Source organism: Penaeus monodon, chromosome 8 (genome assembly GCF_015228065.2).
Source record: "Penaeus monodon isolate SGIC_2016 chromosome 8, NSTDA_Pmon_1, whole genome shotgun sequence".
In the NCBI taxonomy this organism is placed as follows: domain Eukaryota; kingdom Metazoa; phylum Arthropoda; class Malacostraca; order Decapoda; family Penaeidae; genus Penaeus; species Penaeus monodon.
The window spans coordinates 7971257-7998756 of NC_051393.1; the positions used below are offsets into that span (position 1 = coordinate 7971257).

Consider the following 27500-nt stretch of genomic DNA (forward strand, 5'->3'; position numbering starts at 1 on the left):
TGGCTTTAGTTCTGTAGTTATTTCAGTTGGGAGACCTTCCCTTTGGATCATTGCTCCATCTCTTGTTACCTGCCACGGTAACTCTACCACAACGTGGTCGCCTTCAAGAAGCTGATCTGGTGGTAGAACATTAAGATTCTCAGATTCACACTGCATCACATTGGTAAAATTCATGGCAAGAATCACTTCTGGCTCCAGGAGGGTCATTTGCGGCGGCTCAACGGCCAAGTCTTCACTCACGGGGACTGTTTGTGCATACGCACTTTCGTCGATCTCTACAAGAGGTTTTATCCCGTCTATGTCAAATCCACGGTAACTATTGCTTGTCTTCAAGGGGCTTTGTAGATTTTCTGTGTTTCTGAGAACTCGGGCATGGGCTGGCGACGCTGGCACTGGTCGCGGTGGTCTCTGATAATCACCGTACTTGTTCTCGTCACCTCCATAACTATCCCCAGACGGTATGTAGGCATTCTCGTCTGTCCGGTTATGTGCCTGGAAGATGGGACCAGGGCGGTGATCAAGGTGATTCTGTTGTTGTTCCATTAAAGGTCCCAGACCACGGCGTGATTTTGTTCTTTTGACAGGTGGTGGAGACATGATGTCAGAATCAGAAGAAGGTGTGCATGGTGTCTGGGGCGTCTCGGGTGTTCCGTCAAACTCTCGCTTGTTTTTGCGCGACTTGGCAGGTGTGCGTTCCATGCGCTCACTGCGATACTTCTCCAGCCATCGTAGAACCTGGGAGAATCAGAGCATTGATAAGACTAATGAAACTAATAATTAATTGAAATCACGGTAGTATAATGCAGATTTATACAGTATAGCGTTAACGACAATTCACGTAAACTCACATCATCTGTGCATTCTGCAGGGGATAGTTGAGGATTGATGTTCAGGTCAGGAGTCCTATGAAGGGTTGCGTAAGGGTGTTCCGCGCAATGACGATTTGCGTGGGTAAATCGGGATGTGCATCCTGAAAGAATTAACCTCAGATTAGACATTTGGTTTGCTTTAATAAGAAAAAAATAAATGGAAGTAAATAAATAAAGCCAAAAGAAAAAACATGAAAGGGGAAAATAACAAATGGGCATTAAGCAAGATGTAGGGGGAGAGAGAGAGAGAGAGAGAGAGAGAGAGAGAGAGAGAGAGAGAGAGAGAGAGAGAAATAAGGAAAGAGAAAGATAAAGATAAAGAAAGAGAAAGAGAGAGAGAGAGATAAAGAAAGAGAGAGAGAGAGAAAGAAAAAAGTGTATGGTGACTAACTCATTATCACAAAGGACTTCAGCTCAACTGTATTACCTGGTGCTGAGCAGATGAAGGGCTTTTCTCCGGTGTGGAGGCGTTGGTGAGTCTTCAGCTGCCCACTCTGGGTAAAGGCTTTAGTACATCCTGGATAGTCACACTGGTAGGGACGTTCACCTGGAAAAGGTATTCTTAGTTAATAATAATAATAATAAAAAACTAAATGATGAGATTTTTACTTCCACATCCTTGACTACAAATAATAAACTGGAAAGGTGCATATATATATATATATATATATATATATATATATATATATATATATATATATATATATATATATATATATATATGTGTGTGTGTGTGTGTGTGTGTGTGTGTGTGTGTGTGTATAAATATATATAATATATCATATTTCACCTGTTTCACATACAGCTTATTTAGATTATTAGGGTATTAAGCACACACCTATTCAATGACACTGGTCTTCATACACAACTGATATGTACAGAAAGAATGTGTATATATGCAATGCTAAATGTCCTATTAGAACGACGTGAACTTTAAATTAATAAGAGTACATTTAAATGAATTATGCGAGTACGTTTTAAATACACAAAATCTACATCCCAATCTATACAAAGAAATTAATTAAATGGTAAAATTGTTAAGTAATTACGTCCTTAGAACAAGTGTTATTGATCAATCTGAAATCATACGATCCTGTTCAATAATACAACTAAGAGATACGGTAAAAGCAAAATAATACGAATAACAATCAATAAGGATTCGTTCTTTTAGGATAACGCACAGGAACGTATGTCAATAATCGAAACAAAACCACGAAAATTTGTTTATTTCTATTTTCCAAACGATAAACGAAGTACCAAAAGCAACGTCTCGCAGTTCCTCGGAGGGGGGGAAACGCCAGAAGAGGCCCTTTTATCTCAACAAAGACGGCGTCATGTGTTTCTCCCGCGCATTCCGCTCCCGCCTTTTAACACATGACTCACAACAATGTTTTCCTTTTCGTTGCGATTTTGCCCGGTTTCGTATCTTAAGCTTGGTCAATTTGCCTTAATCCCTTACATTTTTAATTAAGTAAATATAATTCAAGCAAATAAGCTGCCCTAAACTGGGAAAAAACTCGATGTTGATTTAATGTCGACAATTTGCTCGAAGTGGCAACGGGAGCCTTTAACATCTAACATACCCCTGGGCATCCCCCCCTCCGCTCTTTAAATTATGGGGGATATGGTTGTTTAACCTCGAGTCATAATGAGTGACCTGTTCGGTTACATGGGGTCAGGTCAACCCCGTGTACTAGGGGGTCAGGTCATAGCAGTTCGCAATAGCGGGGTTTACGGAGACAGGAAGTAAGGTGATCTTTGAATTGCGCTCATTCGTTGGGTAAAAAAAAAATATATATGCAAATGAATAAAAATAAATACAAGGACCATTTTAGATTTTCTAAATACGAACCAATCAATTCGACGCAACGATTTTAACCGCAACCTAAGAAAACAAAACTTTCACGCCCGTAGTCGATTTACGATATTTAAATAGCACTCAATCTGGCCGCCATTTAGCCGGACCTGCCCCTTGCACGGCTCCTGAATCACGGCGACGGAGCCAAGACTTCCAGGAAGGCGCAACGGCCGCCCTGCAGCAGCCGAGGGGCAACGCGGCGCCCTAGAACGAGGAGGAGAGCGCCCTTCCCGCCACGAGGTCCTGCGGCGGCGTCCCGTTGCGCAATCCGCCACGAGACAATTCCTTTTTAAAAATCCTCGCCTCTTGTTTTTTTTTCCCTCGTCCGTCTCTCTCTCTCTCTCGTCTTGGCTGTATGGCTTCCATAACGATCGTCCGAGAGAGGACGTGCGTGGGGGGGGGGAAATCGCCGTGCTTTGGCGAAAATGGGACCGTTTAGTCCGTTTAAAAACGTTACCGGAATCTTGACGTCATTCTCCCGCCAAGTTGTTGTGCATCTCGCCTGACCCACTTTCGAAACTTTTAACTTTTCGACGGCACAAACTCCACATATATTATGGTTTTGGTGTATTCCCGTGCTTATGGAGCGAATTTCGTTCGTTTTGAGGCGATACAACAGGTGCAGTTTAAAAATGGCGAGTTAAATGCCAGGAAGACGCCTTACCTGTGTGCGTTCGCAGATGAGCCTGCAGGGACTTCTCCCTCGGGAAAACTCGGTTGCAGATGGGGCACTTGATGCTGCTGGGCGACTGGGCTCCCTCGATGATGAGGGTGTTGATGGCGTCCGCCCTCGGCCGCCCTCGCTTCGAGTCGCAGCTCTTCAGGTCCGGGCTCTCGCACGGGTTGCTCCCTCCACTGCAGCACGGGCTACTTAACTCCACTTTGCACGCATTTTCTCCCCAGTTCCACGGGTATAACGTATTATCCGTCATGGGGGGGCTCCCAGAAAACGACATTCCCGAAAAGGCCCCGTTCTGACGCCGTTTTGGCGTAGAAAACTGAGAATCTTCACGACACTTCTCCGACATGTCTGCACACTACAAGTCCATGAGCCTGGCGCGGCGCGAATGGCTTTCGCGCCAAAACAAATCGAAAACTTCGCGCGCTTTTCTTCGAGCGCTGATTGGCTGACCATTTTGTATCAGTTGCGCGGTAAACACTGTTATTTTTTACCAATACAAGAATTATACCTTTAGCTAAATAATACGAAGCAAATATAATCACTCCTATGAAATACTGTGAGTTTACAGTTCACCATGACGAGTCGCATGTACGGGAAAATAAAACTTCAATAATAGGCAAATAGTTCCCGCCGCCCATAAACCTGACGGGTTTTAATGTTTTTATCGTTTTGACGATGTTATTTCATTAACTAGATATATTTGAAATAAGAAATATATGTCATTAGAATAACTGATCAACATAGTTTTCAATTATATTTACTTATATCTTAAATATGCAGTGTTATTATGACGTGTCCTTTAAATTCACGTTCCTGAGACGCCCGTTGGGACTGCAACCCGAAGTCCGCCGAGCAGTCGACTCACGCCATTTTGAATGATCGGAAGAAGAGAAGGCTGAAAAGCAGCCCACAAATCTTATAATATCCTCGTCATCAGAGGATCTTGTTGAACATGGAGAACTCTTACGGCATAGGGGTTCGTAACCGCTACGAACTCTTCTACAATGAAGATGTCGACCCAATGGATCTTTTAAAACAAAGTGAAAAGGTGAAGGATAAGGCCGCTGAGAAGGAAAACAAGGGGAAAACCGCAAAGGCTAAGGCTCCCGTAGTTAAGAAAGGTGTCAAGACCGAACCTGCTCCTAAGGCTGCCGACAAGACGAGTGTACCCGGTGAGTGCTTGCAACATTTGAGCATTATGAGAGGCATGTCAGTAGTGTTTCGAGGGAAGATGGCCCGAGTGGCGGCGGCGGCGGAGGGCCGTGGCGGCACGTGCGCACCTCGGCGCTTTGTTCGGGGCGCAGTGTCGCGGTCACCTGCATGCGCTGCATCTCGGCTGCAACATGCTAGCAATTTTGTCAGCTTTTTGGGATGCTCTTGTCATATTGTAGTGCCAGTTGAGAGTTGGGAACACGCGGTGTCACGGGCCGAAGGAAGCTATTAATAGCGCAGTCACACCGTGTGGACGGCGCCCGCCAGGCAGAACGGCGCCCTCGCAGTGTTCCTGGTCACGCGGATTGCATTCCTGGTAATGGTGTGCGAGGGGAACCGGTGGCGCCAGTGCCATTTATTCAAGAATGTGGAGTGTCAAGGTGGCACGGTCACCACTCGTGGAAAATCAATAGTATTGACTGCCACTTGGTCATTCTCACCTGGCCAGGTGAAGCACGAGATGCAGCCCTTTCTGGGGCAAAAATAACCCTAGGATTTAAAGAAATCCATGTGTCTGTAGAGCATGGGTATGATTTGCTAAAGTAGTGAGAAACACTCCTTAATAAGAACTAAAAAAAAAAAAAAAAAGTTACAACCCTAGTTCCACTAATATTATGGCTTGGCCACATATTTTCACAAATTAAACTAATTTCCTGTGAGGTGATCATCGTAAATATCTAAGATCTTCAATAATTTTTTATTTATGTAATTAGAAATGTATTTCTAAAATTCTTTAAACCTATAAGCTATAAGTCTTAAATGCCATGGATGTAGTTCCTGTGGCCTCATATTTACTGCAAAATCCTAAAAATATCTGCTGCGTATCACCACTCAGAGACTAAGTCCACAGCACCTTCACAGAGCCAGTTCTTAAGGTCATGTATTTTGTAAAGACATGAAGTACTATTAAAGGGAGGGGGGGGGTGTAAAATGGAATCTCCCCCTCCCCTCTTCCCCTTTCCCTAATCTAGGAAATATACAAGTTTTATAAGTTTTGTTTGGACTTTTGGGTTTGCATGATAATCTGGTTGTGGGAGTTGGTGTCGGCAGGGTGCGTCTCTCTTTTTAACAAATACCCTACATGGTATGTGTACGTAAATTGAGAAATTTGGGGATACTTTGCCATATCAGTTTTGCGGCAAGGTAGATGTGCGTTTCCCCTTTGATTTCATCCTACCAGTGAATATTGTAGTCCCTAGTAAATTAATCTTTACATTCATATTTGTATCCTACCTGTGTATTAAAAGAAAGTAACGTACAATATATATGTATATATATATATATATGTATATATATATGTATATATATATGTATATATATATGTATATATATATGTATATATATATGTATATATATATGTATATATATATGCATATATATATGTATATATATATATATATATATATATGTATATATATATACATATATATACATGTATATAATATATATACATGTATATAATATATATACATGTATATAATATATATATGATATTATATATATGTTTTAATATAATATGTATATATATATATAATATATACATGTATATATATATGAAATATATATATATACATTTTATATATATATGTATATATATATATACATGTATATAATATGTTATATATATATACATGATATATATATGATATATATAAAACATGTATATATATATGTATATATATATAATGTATATATTATATTATATATATACATGTATATTAATGTATTATAATATTAAGTATATTATATGTATATATATAAATGTAATATATATATTATTTTATGTATATATGTATATATATATGTATATATATATGTATATATTTTATATATATATAAAATGTATATATATATTATTAGTAATATATTATGTATTATATATTATATATATATGATATATATATATATTATATATACTTATTATTTATATATATATGTATATATATATATTATATATATGTAGATATATAATATATATGTATATAATATATGTATATAAATATATGTATATATATATATATGTAATATGTATGTGTATATATATTATATATGTATGTGTATATATATTATATATGTATGTGTATATATATTATATATGTATGTGTATATATATTACATATCTATAGTAGGGCTGCATCTGTCAAGCTAACACATAAACCTAAATGAACTTGAAACCTTAACCCCTGGACCCCCTACCACTTGCAGTTTTCCCAAGCACATGTACACTTTAACCCAGTAAAAAACATGATCAAGTGAGACATATTAGGAAGCAGTATATTTAAATACTTATTATAGACCTATGTGAGTGCTCCCAATTTTAGACTTTCTTGTAGTTAAATGGGTTATTTTTATCATGGGAATCTGGCTTTTCAGGACAGTATGTTTTATTCTCGTGATGTCGATGAATCTTATAATTTCCGGCGCAGTCATAACCTTGATAAGTCCCCTCAGCCGGGGAGGATGTCAAGTATATCAGGGAAATCATGGGGTAAAACAGACTGAAATAAGAATTTAGAACAAAAGTAAGCTAAACCAGCATAAAAAAATACTTTAAATTGGCAAATGAAGCTACAAACTCTTTTTTGAAGAAAAAATACGGAAATCCAACCCATCTTGGCAAAATTTACCGGAATTCACACCATTCAAAACCCCGCAGTCTTTGTACAGTATATTCTTTATATTCCCTATCCTGGTGGGGTTTATAAAATACATTGTTATTCCATTTTGTATATAGCTAGGTGGCTTGGATCCCTGGACCCCCATGAGATTTACACAATATGCTTTATAAACTCCTTACCAGGGGCTTTACCCCCTGAACCCCCACAGGGGAATAAAATGTCATTAAATAAATTAATAATTTGCTTCTACAAATAACTTGTCCACTGAAAACCACATTGAATTACTTCGTGAAACCAAACTTTTTGCCTCCGTTTGTCTGAACTGCTTGATTTTTGATGACTTATTTAATCAACTTGGGCTCAAGTATCAAGCTTTGAACATTAGTAATGTCTACTTTTGCATGCGCAGGTTATTTTTCAGAATAGTGTAAAATAACCATTAAAACATGTTAAGTATAATCGCAAGAAAAGAATTCATAAAGTTCCATAAATTGAATAAAGCAGGCATTGGTGGTTGATGATTAAAAAAAAAAAATATATATATATATATATATATATTTATATATATATAAATAAATTGTATATATATATCACAATTATGTAGTAATATGTGAACTATATTACTAATGCAGTAATGCGCTATGTTGTCATAGTAGTGTTTGTTATTGTAGTATAAACATGGTGAGGGACTAGGAAAGAGATCATTTGATCCTCTCAGTCATGTATTTCCAATACTTTCGATTTGCACACATTTTGCCAAAAATGAAAAGTTATGGTTTCTTCAAGATCTTTTTTTTTTTTTTTTTTCTGAAATCCTGATCGTTAGCCATCCATTAATTGTACTGTATAGAATGAAAATGGCATTTTATATATATATATATATATATATATATATATATATATATATATATATATATATATATATATATATATATATATATATTGTACAGAAGTAGATAACTGCATGTTTGTTCTGTTGTATCAAGGTGATGTGGATATCATGTCAAGAAAAGAAAAAATGATTGGTAATGTGAATATATCATGGAAATTTTTGACTGAGGACTGGGGTGACTGGAACATGGCAGGACACTGTTACTGAGTGGGTGGTGTTAGGCATGTCTTGCCATGAGTGCACAAAATTCTTAGAGAGAATAGACCTGATAGGTTTTCAGGAATAAACCTAAAACCTTCCTAAACTAGAGGTCCTTGTCCCAGGACCTCCACCTAATGTTTGTATGTCACAAGCCAGTGGCTCAGCCTCATGACAACCCTGCTGACCCAATTGCTAAGGATGCATTGTGGCTTTTGTAATGAGTTGTTTTCATTTCTGGCATTATTCTTTGTCTACATTGACATAGTTTTATATATTTTGGTACACTTTTCCCCCTCTGTGACTGTATTTAAATTTCCCCCATCTTACAGCAGGCATTATGTAAATATGATAATTTGAAAATCTAAATGTTCCCAAGATATCAATAAATGTTTTAAATATAGAAATTGAGTTAATTGTGTGTAATTACATTACAAAACTTGTCACTGACACAAATGAACTAGGAGTTTGTTTACAAAGGGATATCTGACTTTTTTCTTTTTCTTTTCTTTTCTTTTCTTTCTGTGGTGACTAAAGCTACAGAATTGATCCTATTAACTGAGTTTGCCATAAACTAAGGAAATTGTGCTGAACATCAGCAACATAGTAAAAACTATTATAAATCAGGGGGGGAATCGGGGACAAAGCCCCAGGGTCATGATTTTAGCCTAAAATTTTAAACATTATTATAATGATTCCTTTCCTTGCATGATTTCTATAATTAGTGTGTTGGTAAAATGAGTTGAGCTGACATACTTATTTAAAGTAAACATTGACCAGTATGTTTGTGCTTTTGATAAACTTACAAAATAAATTTCTTTTGTTGGAACTAGGGACAATTCCTTAGCATTAATATATATGTAGCCTAAGCACCTAGACGTTAGGTCTTGTGCCAGTTTAGGTAATATAATTATTCTTCCCAACAAAGATTAGATCTCACTGGATCTTGAGTTATAAACAGAGAGCAGTCTTAGGCCAGCTCTAGAAACATTCTCATACTAATGGTAATAGTAGTGTAAAGGGAGTTTCTCTCAGCATAGGATGGTAGAGGATAAAATACAGAGCTAGGTGATAAAGTCAACATGTATCATCTCTGAGAATATTGCATATTAATCTGAGAGCCCATAAACATGCAATTAATTTGTTGCAACCAGGTGTTAGGAAGTACTTCAACGACTAGGCCCAGATGTTTCAAGGTTGCAAGGATCTACTGAAAAGTTATGTACATGTAGCTCTCCAAAGTTTCCTCCTAGCCCCATTTTTGGAAATAAAATCTGTGGGATTTGTGATGCATACTAAACAATGACTTGGAAATCAACAAACCAACACTGTAACCTTATGAGTGGCTGCCTATGCATAGCGAGTGTAGTTTGACTACAGTGGCAAGTTAGACCTGCTAGGTGCAAAAGTTAAGTCTGTGAAGGGGAATCAGAGTATGAACCGGAGTGCACTGGCTTTGCATACCAAATCTGATATATAATCAATTACTTTTGAACATGCTAAAATGATGGAAAATAGGATTACCACTATTACAAACCTTCAATTTTTTGTTCTGTATATTGTAATAAACATAATGTATATAATTGTTTATTTGATTTGGAGGATTTAATGTAATTGATAAAGTGTTCAGATTAGTGATTTTTTCTGCAGCAGGCAACCATACTACATCTAGCAAAATGGCACTTGTAAATCTGCCTGGTGATTTAGAGTTGGACAAGGAGCAAATTCAGACTTGATCTTGCTAGTATACGTGAAGATGGTATATTGTATATTGCCACTGTATCCAATGTCTTGGTCTTGGTGTATTTTGATGAACTAACTGCATAATTTGATTTCTTTCAGCTAGTCGCACAATTATTTCTTAAGGTTAACAGGATGTTCCTGCTAGTGGAAAGTACTTTTGAGTCTTTTGTCAGAGAAGATATTGGATTTATATATGCACATGTTAATTCCATATAGTAATTGTTATTTTCAATGTTCTATTGTTTTGGCTTCTGTAAAAAATAAAACCTTAGTATGGAAAGTTCCTTTGCCTGTGCAGACTCTGAGGCCAAACAGCAGGACAGAGAAATTTCTGATACTGTCATTTAGTGGTTAAATTATGCATTTGTAAAAGGTTGTTGCAAATCTTCCAACTTCTGTATTTGAGAACAATTTTTGTATTCATTTATTTGATTGATTTCTTTTTTATTATAGCTACCCAGCAGAAAGGACCACGCACCAACGATGGACGTGCCAACACGAATGATGGACGTGTCAAGTTTTCTGACCGTGAAGAACGCAACAATAGACGTAACCGACCGGAAGGGGAATTCAGAGATGGACCTCCACCTAGGTAAAAGAAGTTACTAGATATTGCTTATTACAGTTATAGTATATATAGTATTCCTTAAAGATACATTGTGGTAAAGTTGCATAGTTGTTCATCATTCATTGCATGTGGTAGTTGTTCATCATTCATTGGTTACAGTTTGGGAAGCATTGTAAAATGAAGTGTTATACTTACATAGCTTTTATTCCATGATTAAAGATTTGATGGTGGTGAAGGACGTGGAATGGGAAGGGGACGTGGACGTGGAATGGGACGTGGACGTGGAAGAGGACGTGGAGCACCTGGAGCCCCTGACAACCGTGGCAAACGTGAATTTGACCGACAGAGTGGAATGATGACAACTGGAGTGAAGTCTGTGGACAAACGTGAAGGCTCTGGATCTTATAACTGGGGATCTGACAAAGACCAGATTGAAGAGCAGCTTAATGCTACACCAGCAGGAAATTCTGATCATGATTCTTCAACAGAGAACGTAGAAAAGGTAAAGGAAAGGGAATGATAGTTATATTTTAAAACTGAAACTTATAATATTTAAATGTACAGGAAGCTTCTTGTAAAATTTTCAAGAAATCATTGTAAGGAGCTTTTAAAGCTTCAAATGCTTCTTGTTATTTTCATATAAAGTAGAGTATACTTCAGCTTTTTCTTTCTTTTAAGCTTTCTATTAATTTTAATATTTTGATTACACAGCCTGCTGATGACAACGGTGCTAATGCTGAAGGTGAGGAACCCAAGGAAGAAGAGAGTGTGAAGGAAATGACTCTTGATGAATGGAAAGCAATGCAGGGTGCACGGAATAAGCCATCTTTCAATATCCGACGTGCCGGTGAGGGAGAGAATCAGGCCCAGTGGAAGAAGACCTATGTCCTCAAGAAAAAGGAGGTTGAGGTTGAATCTGATGACGGAGAATCTGAGGAAGAAGTGCATCATGGTCGCAGGAAAGTTCTGCTTGATATTGATTTCCAGTTCTCAGACTCCCCAGCTAGGGGTCGTGGTCGGGGACGTGGACGTGGTGGTATTGGCCGTGGCCGTGGTGGTGAGCGAATGGAGCGTGGTGGCCGTGGAGGAGGCCGTGGTGAGCGCCGTGGTGGAAGCCTCAACAGCCGTGGTGGACGAGGAATGCCCCGTCAAGAGGCTCCGAAAATGGATGATGAACGTGACTTCCCAAGCCTGGGATAAGTCCAAATGAGACACCTACTAGTGCTGCTCCTAAAAATGAGCAAATCTACATTGGGTTTGTTCTTGCTAGTCTGGTAGCACTAGTTAATTACGGGACCCTTACCTGAGCCGAGTTCAAGAGGTTAGGGATCCCTATGCGTAAGAGTTCTCCGTTGTTCCAATCTCATCAAGCATCATTCTCTTTAAAAATGGCAAGTTTTCCTTCCCCATCAAGAATGCTGTGGTGGGAAAGTCATAACATTGTGACTAGATCTCTAATGAACATTTTATTATATTGACGTTTGGTACAAGAATTGACTAGTTCAATTTTTTGTCACAAGAGCTGAAAGCTTTTCATTCTTGTTATTCCGAAGGGAAAATCTGGAGAAAATTGTTCTCTAAAAGATTTTCTGCTAAGAATTTCTTGTCAGTTCTCCCAAAAGCTTTTGTTGTACATATTGATCAATAACCGTCAAGGTGGTTGACGGGGTAGTGATGGTTATATAATGTGTACATATGTCTGAAGCCCATATTGTCTTTGGTTTTTTGTGTTGTACTATGGCCGTCACTACCCTGGCGGAGGCTTGCCACGCTTTTTGTACTTGATATTGATTAACACATAGACCAATAAAAACAGAAATTCTCTCATTTTTTGTTTAATTAAACTTGTATTGTTTGAATACTTAAGGGATTAGGTTTTTGAAGTTGGCAAGGAATAAGTACATTATAATAAAAACCTTCCTGCATCTCCTGTTGTTACAGGCACAAACTTAGATGAATTATTTGCATTATTTGTTGGCAGATCCATAGTACAAAGTGGAATGTGTGATAGTATATATATATATCGCATATATATCTGAACAAAAATTCAGAAAAAAGCATTGTTGATTGTCCAGATCACTACCAGGATGCCTGTGAATAAGTAATCATGATGCAGTGTTTAACTGTAATTATACCGAGCTGGGTAGCTTTGGGCAAGGAATCTTGTTTACTTTGAGAATTAAGATTCTGATCTGTCTAGACAAAGCAAAATAGAGTAGACCTTTCCGTCCAGTTTCTTTCTTTTCTTTATTTTTTTTTATTTTTTTTATATTTCTTTGCATGTTTGGCTTCAGCTTGCTCCATGCTACCCAAGTTTACTCTGTTGCTAGATGGCATTGTATATTAAGAATTGACAACAGTTACGGTCTTGGGCACAATGAATATACTTATGAATATACATGAAGGTTCAAAAATTCAATAAATTATTTCAGTAATTTATTAGTGTGCTTTATACATAAAGATTTGAAATATGAAGAAATAACATGCAAAATGATTATCTTTTTGCAAAATAATTAATAAAAGATTGAAACCAGAATTATGGTGTACCTAGAGGTTAACACATCTTGTTTCTAACGTTTTGACCAATAATATAACGTTAGATGATTTGAACCTTACAAGTTTAATACTGTATGCATACAGTTATTGACATAGGATGAAGCTGCAGTTCTATCTTTATGCTGTGTTACTTTATTTGGGAATACAAAAGATAACCCTCTGAAATTGGCCGTAAGTTTGAGGACTTGCTAAAGTCTTATTTATAGGAAATTAAATAATATGAAACCTTGCATTCAGTATTTTGTTGAATTGAGGTTGCATTTGTAGATTTTTCTTCCTGTTCAGTGAAAATAGTTAAAGATAAAGTTTTGATAAATTAAGAATTTTTCATCAATCTTCACACAACTTGATATGATCAATGGACATGAGTGAAGATGATATTACAGACGACAAACTGCTTGGTAAGCAAGGAGTTAATGTTTTCTAGCCTGCAACATCACCTTTACAGGTGCCTGCTGATCATGCCTACTTGTGTGGACAAGCCTTCAGTTTTCTTCCTTATCCTAAATTCAGAAATAAAATCAGTATTTTAAAGCCTGCATATGAAATACCATACACCAAAACTTGTATTTTTGTCAACTGCTAGATGCATAATTAACTGACTTCAACTTGGTTTTCATGGCTAATATCTGAAGAAAACTTCACTTTCTGTTGATAAGAAAATATTCCAAAAAGAATTGTGTAATACCTTCCAGTGTCAAAGGTTACAAATTAAGTTATTATTCCAAATATGGTGTCAGATGACTTTGCAATTTATTTAATTTTTTTTTTAGAACTTTATAATAAATATATCAACATCTTGTATTTTTAATTTTCATTACTGCAAACAAAACAGTGCTCAAAGATCAGTTTGAAATTAACTTTGAAATTTCTTGTGCCATGGAACTTGTATACAAGTAGCAACATACATAATAATCAGCATAGCATTTATCTGACAAAAATGTCTAATTACTTGGATTCTGGCAATATAAGCAGGGTTACCAAGCTTCCACTGACATATGTGTGTGTGTGTGTGTGAAGTTGTTGAGAGCCTTGGAAATAGATATAATTAGGGTTGGGTTTCTTACTGGTATGTTGCTAATAAAGCTGACATTCTAGGAAATAAAGATCAGATTAGCTGTTCATTATCATGTTTTTCTTTTATGTTGTGTAAAGAAATACATTAAAGATTCACACTGCTCAGATGGTATGAAAATTTGCTCAGTTATGAAAATTGAAAATTATCAAATGGATCTTTCATTTGTTTCTTTGTAATATTAATGATGACAATATGAAGTATCATGAGAAAGTTATGGAAAAGACTATTGGAAAAATTCATATCAAGCATAAATGATAAAAAAGAGGTATGGGTTTCACTGTCTTTTATCATTTACGTTTATGTAAAAATGTAAATAGTGTGTGAAATTTACCCAATATTTTAAATTTATACTCTTCATGTGCCTCTCTATAACTGATGTATATGAGACATCATATTGGGTTTCCACATAGCAATGAAAGCAAGAGACTGCATAAATAGTCGTTTGCCAAGCAATTTAACTTTGTCAAAGAGCATTTAGGTATGTATGAACATACTAAACAGAGAGCAAAGAGTTAATCAGTATCATCTCAAGGGATTACGGTATATATGAAATTTGATATAATGTTGAGCCTCACTTGCTAAAATTTACCAGCTGGAGGATTTACTTGCATTTATTGAAATCAAAAGTAAATGGAACTATATGAAGTTAAAAAATATATAAACTTGCAATAGTGAGAAAAAAAAGTTGCCCACAGTATCTAAGGGAAGACACTATGTGCAAGAAAGTTTCAGTGATTGCCAGTCCTATTTTTATAATGATAATACTCATCAACAAAGAAATTTAATATGAAAAATAATTTTGATAGAAATCACTCTGCTGAGCCAAGTGTGAATCAAAGAAAGATGCAGAAAGCCTTGATATCACAGCAGATAAGCCAATGCTTCTTCTGTGTCTGAAGGGATGTTATTGATATTTTCATAGATCTGTTTAATGTTATGGATGATGACGTACATAGTACAAGGGCTAACAGTAGAATTCAATCAGTTTGAGCTATATAATTAGGATGATCCAGCAGTGGGCATGGAAGCTACTGATACCTACAGTTCAAGTAGCCAGAGAGAGAGCTTTTGAGACTGAATGAATGAAGGGAGGAAAGGGTTGAGAGAGTGTAGAATTAGAAACAGGAATAGAAAATGAAGGAAAAGGAGAGAACAGATGAATTAATATCTTAATGAATGGAAAAATAAGAATGTTGAAGTTACTTATGAAAGGAACTAGAGCCAAGCTTAAAGTGGAGTACTTATGTAATGTTATCAAGTTAGTATTGTGGTAGATATCAAAATTATTCATGATATTAATTTCAATTGTTTAAGTTCATTGTAATAAACCAGACAGCTCTAGCCATCACTTAAATTAATAGAAAAAAAAAGTTTTAGCACTAAGAAAAGTGGATGGGCAGTAACCTTGGAGGAAGAATCAGTACAAAGAAACTTCAAAATAAGAAAACAAACCAACACAAGAAAATGATCATTTACATTTTGGATAAAGTAAGAGGATGTCCATAGAAGGAAAAATGCTTTGGGGTAATCTGAATTTGGAGCTTTGCATAATTCATAAATTATGAATGACTGGTGTGACCAGTTAAGCCTGAAAACTCTATTGTTATGCAATTTGCCTCATTATGCTGGTTTGTAAATATTTAAAGATGTTTTTTCATATTACTTTTCTTAACTGTTCACTATTTCTTTGCAGTTCAACCAGTTTTCTTACAGGAAATTATTGTGGCACTGATGAACACACAATATTAATATGCTATTTTTAGATGCTTTCAATTTTTTAAAAATATTTCACCAGCGCTGTCTGTTTGCATATCTACAAATGTGGCTAGTACTTTATAAATTTTGTGTACCAAAAAGATACCTGCAGCCATGTAAAATCAATAGTGCAATCAAATACATAATGTCAAATTAAAATCCACATTTACATAATGATAGTGTATATCTCTGATTTTATTTTGTTACTGGATTCTTCTGCATAAATAGCATTTCAACATTTAGCTCTCTACTGTTGATTTATCATTCACAGTAAATTGTTTACACATGGTAGCACATCTTCATATACTTCAGACAACAGATGGTCATAGCATTCTATTGTGGATTACTAAACATTACAAACAGTAGCTGGTCACCTGTTTCTAGTGCAGGTGATATATCCATCACTTGGCTATATTCTTCTTGTTTGGGATGCACAATTTATATATGACTTGCACACTGTCAAGTTTATTTCAGCCCATTTTTTTTCTAATCCTTTTATTAGTGTTCATGCTTTTCTCTAGATTTTTATAGGAAAGTATGTGGATAACCAGAATCATGAGGCAACTATTTAGGTTGTCAAATATATGTTCAAACATAAATAAGTACGACAAGATTGGCAAGTGGTGTTTAGTATAAAAAAAGCAACTGTGGTGAGTGTATTTTAAGCTATGAAGTAAATGCTTATAAAATAAAAGTGTTTTGCATTACACATTACCCATTAACCCTTAAAACATGAAATACATAACTATTTTTCTCAAGGATATGTGCACACTGGATGAAACTTGACAAGTCATTAAAAGATATAAATCATCCATATTACAAATTTCAGAATGATTAAAGCTGAAACAATGGTGTGATAAAGTAAACAAAAATTACATTTCACTGGTCCTTTAGAGCTTAATATAGTGTACCAGAAAGATTTGCTCCAATCTTTTCTGTTCTGTGGGCCCAACCAGTATGGCCACGTTCAGTGTCTGTCATCTTTCCAGATTCAAGTTATTATTGAAACCATATTTCTGGAGCCAATAGCTACAGGACAAGAACACTATATGAAAAATTCAAATTTATTGATATGTGAAAGAAAATTATATGTAGGTACTGTAGTGAGAGAAAATCCTGTTCAATGCAATGTCATAATTTTCATATTGCTCCATGGCTCACCATGGTTCCCAGGTTGGGAACCCCTGCTCTAAGGACTGGGTACTACCATAGAACCTCAGCATATGACTTCACAATTTCTTTTATTAATCAATTACAAAACTCCCATTATCTATATTTATTTACATGTGATACATAATGATCTATGGATGATGGTATAAAAACTAAAATAATGTTAGGAAGAAAATAAAATACTAACAATAATTTTAAAAATGTGTGCACATGTGTAACAAATTTTTCTTCTACTAGTAAACATAATCTAGAGGACTTTGGATGTCTAATATTACATTTCCAACTTTAAAAGATAAAATACTGTAAATAAATAAAGTACCAAAAAAAGTAAAAGTTCCTTTTTTGAAGATTATAAAAATGTCTAAGAACATTGGGATGTATATACAGAATCTCTCCACAAAAAGAGGAATGTAGCAGAGCTTTCTTTACTTTTAAGGTTTTCTCAAAATATAACTGGAGATGCTGAAAGAACTAGATGGTAAATACAGACATCAGTTTACCACTATTTATCTAAATAAACATCTGAAACATACTAAGGCAAACTATGAACCAAACCACAAATATGATAACTTGGGTTAGAAATGAATGATTTTACAATGCAAATGGAGATATTTTGGAAAATACATGAAAAAAATGGAATACATAAAATTCCTTCAGAATTCAATATACTGACTAAATGATAGGAAGAAATCAATGTCATTAAATAGTAACTAGAGATTTACTTTAAATAAGATAATTCTTGTGTGCAAAAATAGTCAGAAATGTCAATGACATATATGAAGGAATTCTTTAGTTCTTAAATGACACACTAACGCGCTACATCATAGCCAGGAAAGAGTTTTATTAGGCACTCGCTTAATGGCTTATTAACTGTCATTGCATATCCTTTACCTAAATCATACCTACATGCTGGACATGAAAAGACTTCAGCTTTAAAAGATCTCTGTAAGCATGCCTGACAAACATTGTGTTTACACTCTGTAGTAACTGGTTTCACTACAAGTTCTTGACAGCAGATGCACAAGAATCTTTCCTCCACTGCATTCAAAAAGCTCTGAAAGAAATTAAATTTCATATTAATACTTATATCAGTATTATCAGAATCTATTATCCTAATGCTGAAGTTTTCATAACATTGTTGTTTTTGAAAGGTGGTCAAAATTTTAAGGTAGGCCCTCTTACCAACATTCTGTAGTTTCAGTAGTGCCTATCATCACCTACTCATTTATTACTAATATTTGAAATTTCAAAAATAAATTTCTGCTTATTCACTCACTCAGAAACATGGTAAAAAAATGATAGGATTGAAGTTGGTAAGTTATAAGTATACTACAATTACATAAATATAAAATAAGTAAACAAAATAAATATTCTCAAGTGCCCACCTTTATTCCACATATATTTTGCTCTCATACTCAGCAACTGAAATTCATTATCAATTAGATGCATCTACAACAGATAAATTATTTAAGCCATCGATGAGAAATGCTACTTACTGATCGTCCCCCTTCTAGGAGCTGTTTACTCTCTTCCCAAAGTTTATGGTTAATTTCATCTTCTGCAATCAGTTTTTCAATTTCCTTTTCCAAAGAACACCCTGCAGTTTTTCTTTTCTTTGACTTTGAAGGTGTATTTTCAGATTTCTACAAAGAAAAATAATTGGTTAATTAAAAGTAACCCAAGAAAAAATGGTAGGTAAATCTAAGGATTAAAAGACTGCAGTAACAATAAAGATATCTAAATGGCTAGTTTTACTAGATGCAATAATAATTAAGTCATGCACCACCTATTATCTGTTTGGGTAATGTTCAACTGCACATGTTCCTTGTATCCAGCATCTATTTTTGTGCATCAGACATCTCTTGACTGTTGAAGCATCTCTTTATCATCTTATTTTAGTATTAAGATGAAGCAAATGCTGCAAACTGGTGTTAATTAGTCAATACAGGAACACTCTAGTATAGTTTACAGTCAAAAATGGTGTTAGCACAACGTTCTAGTGCACAGAACATATTGAGTGACATGAAATGGTATATAAATGGTGGTGGTGGTGGGGTTATAGGTTTTGCTATAGTTATCAACAGTGAGACCTATCTTCAAAAGTAATGCCTTATATTTTCAGGGTTCAGAAAATTTTAAACCAAATTCCTTCTTTTGGTTGATGAGTGTAAATATAGTGTACTTGCCTCTGCCTCAGTCTCCATGCTCTTCTTTCTCTTGGTATTCTTTTTCTTCTGTTTTCCTTCATCATCACTTCCAGATGATGCATCTCTTTCCTTCTTTGCAGCTTCCTCTTTCTCCTTTTGAGCTTCAAGGTAGCCCTCTGGATACTGAAATCCAAAATTTACTTAAATAATTACAAATTGATTACACAACAATCAGTTGGTAATTATGTATATTGTGTACATGTTATTATTTGAAATAAAATTACTAATTATATCAAAACCACCTACATGAACACACATAATTATTTGCCTCTTAATATATTTCAAACATACATGGGTGATGAAGATATAATAGAAACCAGTCAAATACATCTCCTGCACTGAAAAGATATTCCTTTTCTACATTTGTTGCAGTGAACATGGTTTATGCATAGTTTCCATGCTCACCTCGAAATCTACTTTCAGTCTTCACATATGCAAGTTCTGCTTCATCAACAAGTCTGTAGGCCACAGTTCTTGTACATTTTTTGTACAGCAGTCTCAAACATTATTTTACATCTCCAAGATCTCATAATAACATCCCTCTTTGCAACAAACAAGAAAATAGTCAATTTTGTTGCTGGTAGATAATTGTTATACAAATGACAAATGACCAAAAATAAATGCACAATAAGGACAATTTTTGAAAGTGCAGTTTTCTCTGTGAATTTTGTTGCACAAAGATGGCTCCACAAGTTCAATCAGTAGGCCCTTAGTGACCTTGCCTGATTTCTCCATTCCCTGTATTTGCATTTTTTAATGCTTTTATGCTACTGATACTGACAATGCTATTTTTTCATTCACATTATGCTTATTATTATTAGAAATGTAATAAAAACAAAAATAATCAAATAATAATATGAATGTTTCCAAAAATCAAGGAAAAGAGTGAACAGGTGAGATAAAGATTACATATATACTCATACTCCTCAGTTCCCAAACATTTCTGGAGCCATCGGTGTGTAAAAACAATTAAAAAACTAAAATTGCAGTGGACATGGCATAAATTTTTGCCACATGGGGACAGCAGTTTAATTTTGAAGATAATAGCTCAATTTGGGCTACAGTAATTTTGAATCTAATTATAACAATAACAATAATAATAAGCACATCTTGGATAAGCAATTGCTGCTCTACAGGTTCTTGAGTTTTCAGACTAGCATAGTAATATCACAAGGACCTTCCACTTAGTTAGCCTGCCTCAAGAGGACAGGAAATTTTCCAGTCTTTTATGTAATGCCAGGCATACAATAACTACTGGGGAAGGGGGTTTGGCCAACAGACATATTCAAATAAAACAGGTAAGGGATATTAACAAAAGTATATCCAAAAAATTCTGAACACTAAACTTCAAGAAATAATGAAATCACAGATAAAAGGTACTAGTCATACTCAAAGAATGTAATGGAGAATGCCTTGGACTACCAATTCTACATTTATACAATCTCTTATACCTATTAATTAATTATCATTTTGAAATAAAATTAATATAATGTGAATTAGTAAACAGTAAAACTGACAGAATCAGAACATACAACTTACCTCCATCTCTAAACCTAGTTCCTGTGTTCTCTTTCTACCTTCTTTAGTCCATGGGGCAGGAATAGGGTCATCCCTTCGTAAGAGATACCGCCACACTTTGAATCCACTTTTCCCTTTTGCTTGCCAATACTTCACAACTTTATAAAGTCCATCATACCTATGAGCAGAGAGAAATGCAGGAAAGTTAATCAAAATAATCTGGAAAATATCATAAACTTAATGATGGTGTTGAGTTAATATGCTATATATAAACAGCTACACTGATGCTTTTAAATATATAATCTTCAAAGTACAGAAATCTGACAAAAAGGAAGAAATAAAATTCATGTTCATATAAGTCTCTCTCTCTCTCTCTCTCTCTCTGCCTCTTTCTCTCTCTCTCTCCTCCTGCCTCTGTGTCTCTCTCTCTTCTGCTTCTGCCTCTGCCTCTCTCTCTCTTTTGCCTCTGCCTCTTTCTCTCTCTCTCTTTTGCCTCTGCCTCTTTCTCTCTCTCTCTTCTGCCTCTGCCCCCCCCCCCTCTCTCTCTCTCACATTCTTTTTTTTTCTATCTCTCTCCTCTGCCTCCCCCCATCTCCCTCTCCCTCTCTCTCTCTCTCTCCTGCCTCTGCCTCTCTCTCTCTCTCCCTCCTTCTGTCTACCCTCTCTCTCTCTCTCCCTCCTTCTGTCTACCCTCTCTCTCTCTCTCCCTCCTTCTGTCTACCCTCTCTCTCTCTCCCTCCTTCTGTCTACCCTCTCTCTCTCTCCCTCCTTCTGTCTACCCTCTCTCTCTCTCCCTCCTTCTGTCTACCCTCTCTCTCTCCTGCCTCTTTCTCTCTCTCTCTCTCTCTCTTCTGCCTCTGCCTCTCCTCTCTCTCTCTCTTCTGCTCTACCTCTCTCTCTCTCTCTCTCTCTCTCTCCCATTCTGTCTACCCCTCCCCCCTCTTTTCCCTCTCTCTCCCTCTCCCCCTGTCCCTCAGCTTACCTCTCTCTCCCTCTCCCTCTGCCTACCCCCCCCCCCCATTACTGAAACTAATTAACACATTATATGTTGAGAATGTTGCCTTACCTATTTCCTTCTTCTGGAGCATACTCTGAATGCTTTCTCCCCTTGCAGTTCCGGATAACACGTACAGGTTTCCCCTTTTGCCAATCCTTTGCCTCAGCTCCATTCTTGTTTATGGGTATATTACAATTCAAAGCTAAAGCTCTGCAACAGACAACATTATGAAGAGTGTCAATTAATTATTCATACAAAATACTATAAATCAGAAATACAGAAAAAAATGCAATAGACTAAGGTCCTATCAAGTATAAAACAACTGAATCAAAACTTCTGAACATACTTCAAAATAAGGAACCTTTAAATGGCTACTCTTTAGTATAGGCTTCACACGAAGCTCAAATATTGTTAATGCTTCTTAGGCTCATTACACTTGCAACCCTTTCTCTTAACTCCAATGCAAGAATAACCCCTTGATATCAACCATACCATTAATTATTTTGTAACTACATAATTCCAGGCTATCTAACTGTGATATAACATTCTTTGCAGACATGGCTTCATATTCTGTTCTTCATATTAGCACTGATGAATGCCAAGCAACTTGGCCTTCAACCTCACCCCCCCCCCCCCTACACATACACACAACTTTATAACTCCTGGTAACTCTGTGCTCACTAGTTGTTGACCAATTGGATAAAAGGAATGAAAAGTTCCCCCCCCCTACAAACTACTACCAGCACCAATGCTTAATTTCTTGTAGTAACCTTCTGATCATTTAATACATATTTATAGTACAATTATTTTCAACTAATCATTGTCATGGTTTTGTAACTTTCACACAAACTCAAGATCCCTATCACATGTACCCTTCACTGCAGTTTTTGCTATGGATCCTGAACAAGTCCTCTCATAAACTACAAAAATCAAATATCATATGGATTCACCTGTTCATCCTAGTCAAGAGCTGATCACTAGATTGTTCAGCTGTTCTTTTGTTGCCAGAGAGATCACGGCCTCCAGAGCCTGTGTACGTGAAACTTTCTCCATTATCTTCGTCATCTTCATAACCCCCAGAAAGAACTATGCTGTAAGCGCCTTCATTCTCACGTCCATGAATTCCTGCAACATGTGGACGATGTGCTCCAGCTTCTGATGCCTGACATTGAAATGGAAGATGGCAAATTTCATTATAAAGTATACAAATGTGATTGAATCACTGGAAAAATAATAAATCATGAAATTAAAAGAAAGCTTTACAATCTGTACATTTGTAGTCCCAGGAGAGAGAGAGAGAGAGAGAGAGAGAGAGAGAGAGAGAGAGAGAGAGAGAGAGAGAGAGAGAGAGAGAGAGAGAGAGAGAGAGAGAGAGGAGAGAGGGGGTCATTATTTTTAATGTCCAAAATATCAGTAATAATAATGAAGCAAATTGTAATTTACCTGTAACCTGAACTTCCACATTGTTCCCACTTCAACACCTGGGATTGCTCCGAAGTGATTTTGTGGAACAATGGTACAAACTTTTTGTCTTCCTGCACAGGCGAATCCCTTCCCCCAATCCCGTGACGTGTTGCCTTTAGCAGAAGCCATTTTGGCTTTCTTCTTGCTTTCCTTCAACTTTTCACCTGCTCTGACAATTTCTGTATCATCATTCTTACACAATGGACAGAACCTGAAAAGGAAAGATTATTGGTTATTAGTTAAAAAATTAAGAGTATTAGTTTTTATTAAGTACAACTATGCATAATACATAGTTGTACTTAATATGCAAAGGGTGAGTTTGTAATATCCCTACCTACCTCTTCATCTTTTTAGGTATCACTTCTTGCTAAATACTCTAATGTGTATTTTGATTGCATCTACACAAGCAAACTAATAATAACAATACCTAACTATACTCTAATTCTCATATAATATCTGTTTCCTTTACCTTCTACTCAACACAAAGATAAAATATGCTGGTTCCTTAAGATAAAATATAATCGTATTAATTTTTTTTTTTTTTTTACATTTCTGCAGATTGCCTCCAATCACCTCTCAGCTTATGATATAAAACACCAGATAAATTCCATTCTTATTTCATTAGTAATAAAGTGCTAGGGAAGCCCCTCTTTCAGATTCATTGATGCCTCTTACCAGTGACATATATTATCTTAAAAAAACATGTGGGCATTTAAGAGATCACAATTTTACAAACTTACATTAGGATATATCACATCTATTCTTATCTGTGGTAAACTTAACACCAACAATTTAAAACACAGAATTAGATGCATCTCTAATTACTTGAGAGCTGATGCAACAATCTGATTAGTTTTGAAAACTAAGAAGAAAATATACAAACCACTCATCCACATCAGGTATGGCTTCCATGGGTGGTGTGAGGCAGTAAATGTGGTAGGGTAAGTCGCACTCGTCACACATGAGCTGTTTCTCCGGATTCTCTTTTCCACCGCATTCATGGCAACCACATTCCTTACATTTGCGCTTTGGGTTATCCTTACATGTTGCGCAGTTTGGTGCATTTTTACCTATTAGGACAAGATTTTTTATTGAATAAAAAATAAAGAAATGAAGAATACAAGAAGAGAGAAATATCTCAAAGATTAGTTTCAAAATTTAACCAATAGCGACTAATAATGTCAATAACTTGTGATTACTTTAGTGGTAATCAAGTGTAACTGACATATTTTCTGAAATGAAACTTACTTTGCCTGACTTTTCTTAAACAACTTAACTTACGCTTAACAGGAGATCCTTCTACGATTCTTCTCTCCATATCTCCATTCCTCTCGTCTAACTTAATATTTTTTTCTATTCTAAAGAGTTCATCAACAAAGCGTATGTGACAGTCATCCATCGGCGAGGAGTCTGCTCCAATGAATACAGTTGCAACCACTGCCTTCTGGGTCCTTGAATTCATAACCTTTGAGACCTGAAGTAAAAATCAAAACTATGTGTATACATTAACATTATCAATTAGCTATACAAAATTAGATATACAAAAGAAGTAATGTGTATCAACTAGCTATAGGTTCATTAGTTACTTTCATAAGAACTGTTCCCAATGGATTTTAACCAAGATAACCAACGGCTACTTCAGTTAAGTGTCTAAAACTATATATATATACATCATGAAGAGAGATTTTTCTTCCAAAAGATAAAAATAAATATACAAATCTGGGAAATGGGAAAAAAAAAAAAAAAAAAAAAAAAAAAAAAAAAAAAAAAAAAAAAAAAAAAAAAAAAAAATTTATATATATATATATATATATATATATATATATATATATATATATATATATATATATATATATTGACAACACACCAATAGTTGTAAACAGTAAGCAACAACAACAAGAATTTATGAAAACAATGATAGAATATAAAAAAACTTACTTTGCAATCATACCAATGTCCTCTTTCTTCTGGATTTTCTATGTTATAGTTAGCCATAATAAGGTCTCCTTTACAAACATCCTCGAAGTTGACTTTCTGAAAGGCTCTTGGTCGAATGTGCTTCAGCAATAGCTCCTCGGGCAGGTCGTCCTCAAACCTATAGATAGCAGATACTTTTTAATAGTTTATCTTCGAATGAAAAGAAACAAGATGAAACCTTACCATAAAAATAAAACAAAAAGTTAGTTCTTCATTATAAATGACTTACTAACAACAATTTCAAAATATGAACATAAAGTTTTTACATAAAAAATAAAATGTTTACCCTTCATGTGTGACATGGTAAAGCATACCATCATCTTCATCAGATACCTCCTTAGCTTTAGGATTTGCTGTGATTTTGTTAATTTTGGCTTCCCACCAGGTTCCATCATACAAAGACTTTGCATCAACCAAATCTCCCACTCTGTAGTATTGACTCTCCTGCACATCTGATTTTTTCTTGGTTTCTGAGTCAGTCTGCAATTTAGCCAAGACTATAAATCAGAATAAAGAGTGACCAAAGTTCTGTTAAATACCAACAAGTTAAATCATACGCTTATAAATATACATATAATCAAGCTTCAAGTACTTTTGGGAAAACATATGTATTAACTCAGAACAATCACATATTATATTCTTATCCTTATTCTCTTAACTGCCAATCGGTAGGAAAGTGTCATGGCCATCAAAAATGGAATTTTAAGTAGGCAAGTAAAAAGTGAAAATTCCATATTAAACACAGTATCTTAGTATTACCTTAGTATTCTCCTTGTTAGCCTGTTCTCCATCCCGCTTTGCCGAAGATGCTTTGGCCTGCACATTGGAGTTAATCTCGGAGAGAACTGGCTTTATCATTAGTTGTATCACATCATTGATATTGATGTTGTAGTCAAATAGAGTATATCCATTTTCCATCTGCAATCAGAGAAACAAAGGTTCAAAGAAAATGTGGGTGTTAAATTATATTTACAGAAATGAATGGGTTTTATCCTAACACTTGCTCCATTCAAACAGCCTCAATTTGTATGAACAAATACCCATATACTTCTCCCAGCAATATTGCTTACAGATAACACTGTCCATGTTACAGTACTGCCATTATATAAGGCATAAATATTTCAATAAGAAGCAACAACATCATTTACATACAAATATCACCATCATTAACTAATGGTGCAAAACTCACGATAACTAACTCAGACAGTAAGTTGCAACTTTAATGACACTAAACGGTACTTACATATACATCATATAACTATTACAGTGACCTCTTGCCTCATGGAAAGGTCTAACAAACAGTAAAGTCAAAATTCATGATAACTAGCAGTGCATACATCTTAAGGTTTTCAATAGCTTAGATTACCAGGCTATTTTTCCTACCCCATCCCCTAATTCCTTGGCTATTACAAAAGACATTTCAAAATTTATTAATGGATACACTGCCAAAAGAGTATTGTGGATATTTTTGTCATTTTGCAGTAAATATGAGGACGTAGCAGATGAAACCGTGTTTATTACTCTATTTTCTATGCTCTTTGAGATGGTACTGTCTATTCCCTCTATCTCTGTGCGTCGCTCCCGGTAACATTAAACATCTGCTTTCAATATATTTTCATTTATTTGTATATTTTGCTTCGGGATTTCACAGTACAGTAGCCTATACAGCTGAGCAAATGGCACCATGCCTGGGGCTCTGTCAGCATTGATAACAGCTCGGAGAATCAGGATAGAGAAATGATACACTCCTACCACTGAAAAGTTATACACAAAGCGCCAAATTACCTGCTTTCCCCGGTAAAAAAGTCGTTGTCTCTCGGCTGTCACGTTCATTTTCTCCAGGATCATTTCCCGGAAATCTTCCACGGTGGTCAACTTCGAGATGGTTATTATAGCAGTCTGACTGCCGTCCATCGTTCGCACCTTGACATACATCTTCTCTTCCTTCTCGACACAGCCTTAGACACTCCAAAAAAGAACAGACAACGCCAGGCAAGGAAATCCTCGGCCGCAGAGAGGGATCGCAGAGAGGCAGGCAGTCGGCCGCGAAACCCAGGTCGGTCTTGGCGGGAAATCTCCTTCCTGGCGTAAACAAAGATGTCAATACAAAAACTAAAGTAATTAATTCGTATGTGCGA

General features: G+C 35.8%; 3 protein-coding genes across 3 annotated transcripts in view; 1 reads left to right on the plus strand and 2 right to left on the minus strand.

The window, feature by feature from the left end:
• LOC119576100 overlaps window positions 1-3801 on the minus strand; it is a 5060-nt gene extending 1259 nt beyond the window's left edge. The window contains exons 1-4 of the mRNA XM_037923642.1: window positions 3392-3801; window positions 1297-1416; window positions 849-970; window positions 1-735 (exon numbers count right to left, since the gene is read on the minus strand). The exon at window positions 1-735 is cut by the window's left edge and continues 1259 nt beyond it. Coding sequence (XP_037779570.1) covers window positions 1-735; window positions 849-970; window positions 1297-1416; window positions 3392-3755 — 1341 coding nt within the window. The 5' untranslated portion in view covers window positions 3756-3801. The remainder of the gene's footprint in view (window positions 736-848; window positions 971-1296; window positions 1417-3391) is intronic.
• A 448-nt stretch (window positions 3802-4249) lies between these two features.
• Window positions 4250-12467, plus strand: LOC119576101 (plasminogen activator inhibitor 1 RNA-binding protein-like). Its single transcript, XM_037923643.1, has 4 exons — window positions 4250-4581; window positions 10526-10664; window positions 10860-11142; window positions 11352-12467. The coding sequence occupies exons 1-4, from the start codon at window positions 4362-4364 to the stop codon at window positions 11838-11840; spliced, it is 1131 nt and encodes a 376-aa protein (XP_037779571.1). The 5' UTR covers window positions 4250-4361; the 3' UTR covers window positions 11841-12467.
• A 4614-nt stretch (window positions 12468-17081) lies between these two features.
• LOC119576098 (E3 ubiquitin-protein ligase UHRF1-like) lies at window positions 17082-27454 on the minus strand. The gene is made up of 13 exons (XM_037923641.1): window positions 27148-27454; window positions 26122-26280; window positions 25649-25842; window positions 25324-25480; window positions 24667-24859; window positions 24269-24455; window positions 23365-23596; window positions 22872-23083; window positions 21991-22131; window positions 20946-21102; window positions 19386-19529; window positions 18696-18842; window positions 17082-18253 (listed from the first exon to the last, which is right to left on the minus strand). Exons 1-13 carry the CDS (start codon window positions 27295-27297, stop codon window positions 18008-18010), a joined length of 2319 nt encoding a protein of 772 aa, XP_037779569.1. The 5' UTR covers window positions 27298-27454; the 3' UTR covers window positions 17082-18007.
• Between the last annotated feature and the right edge of the window lie 46 nt (window positions 27455-27500).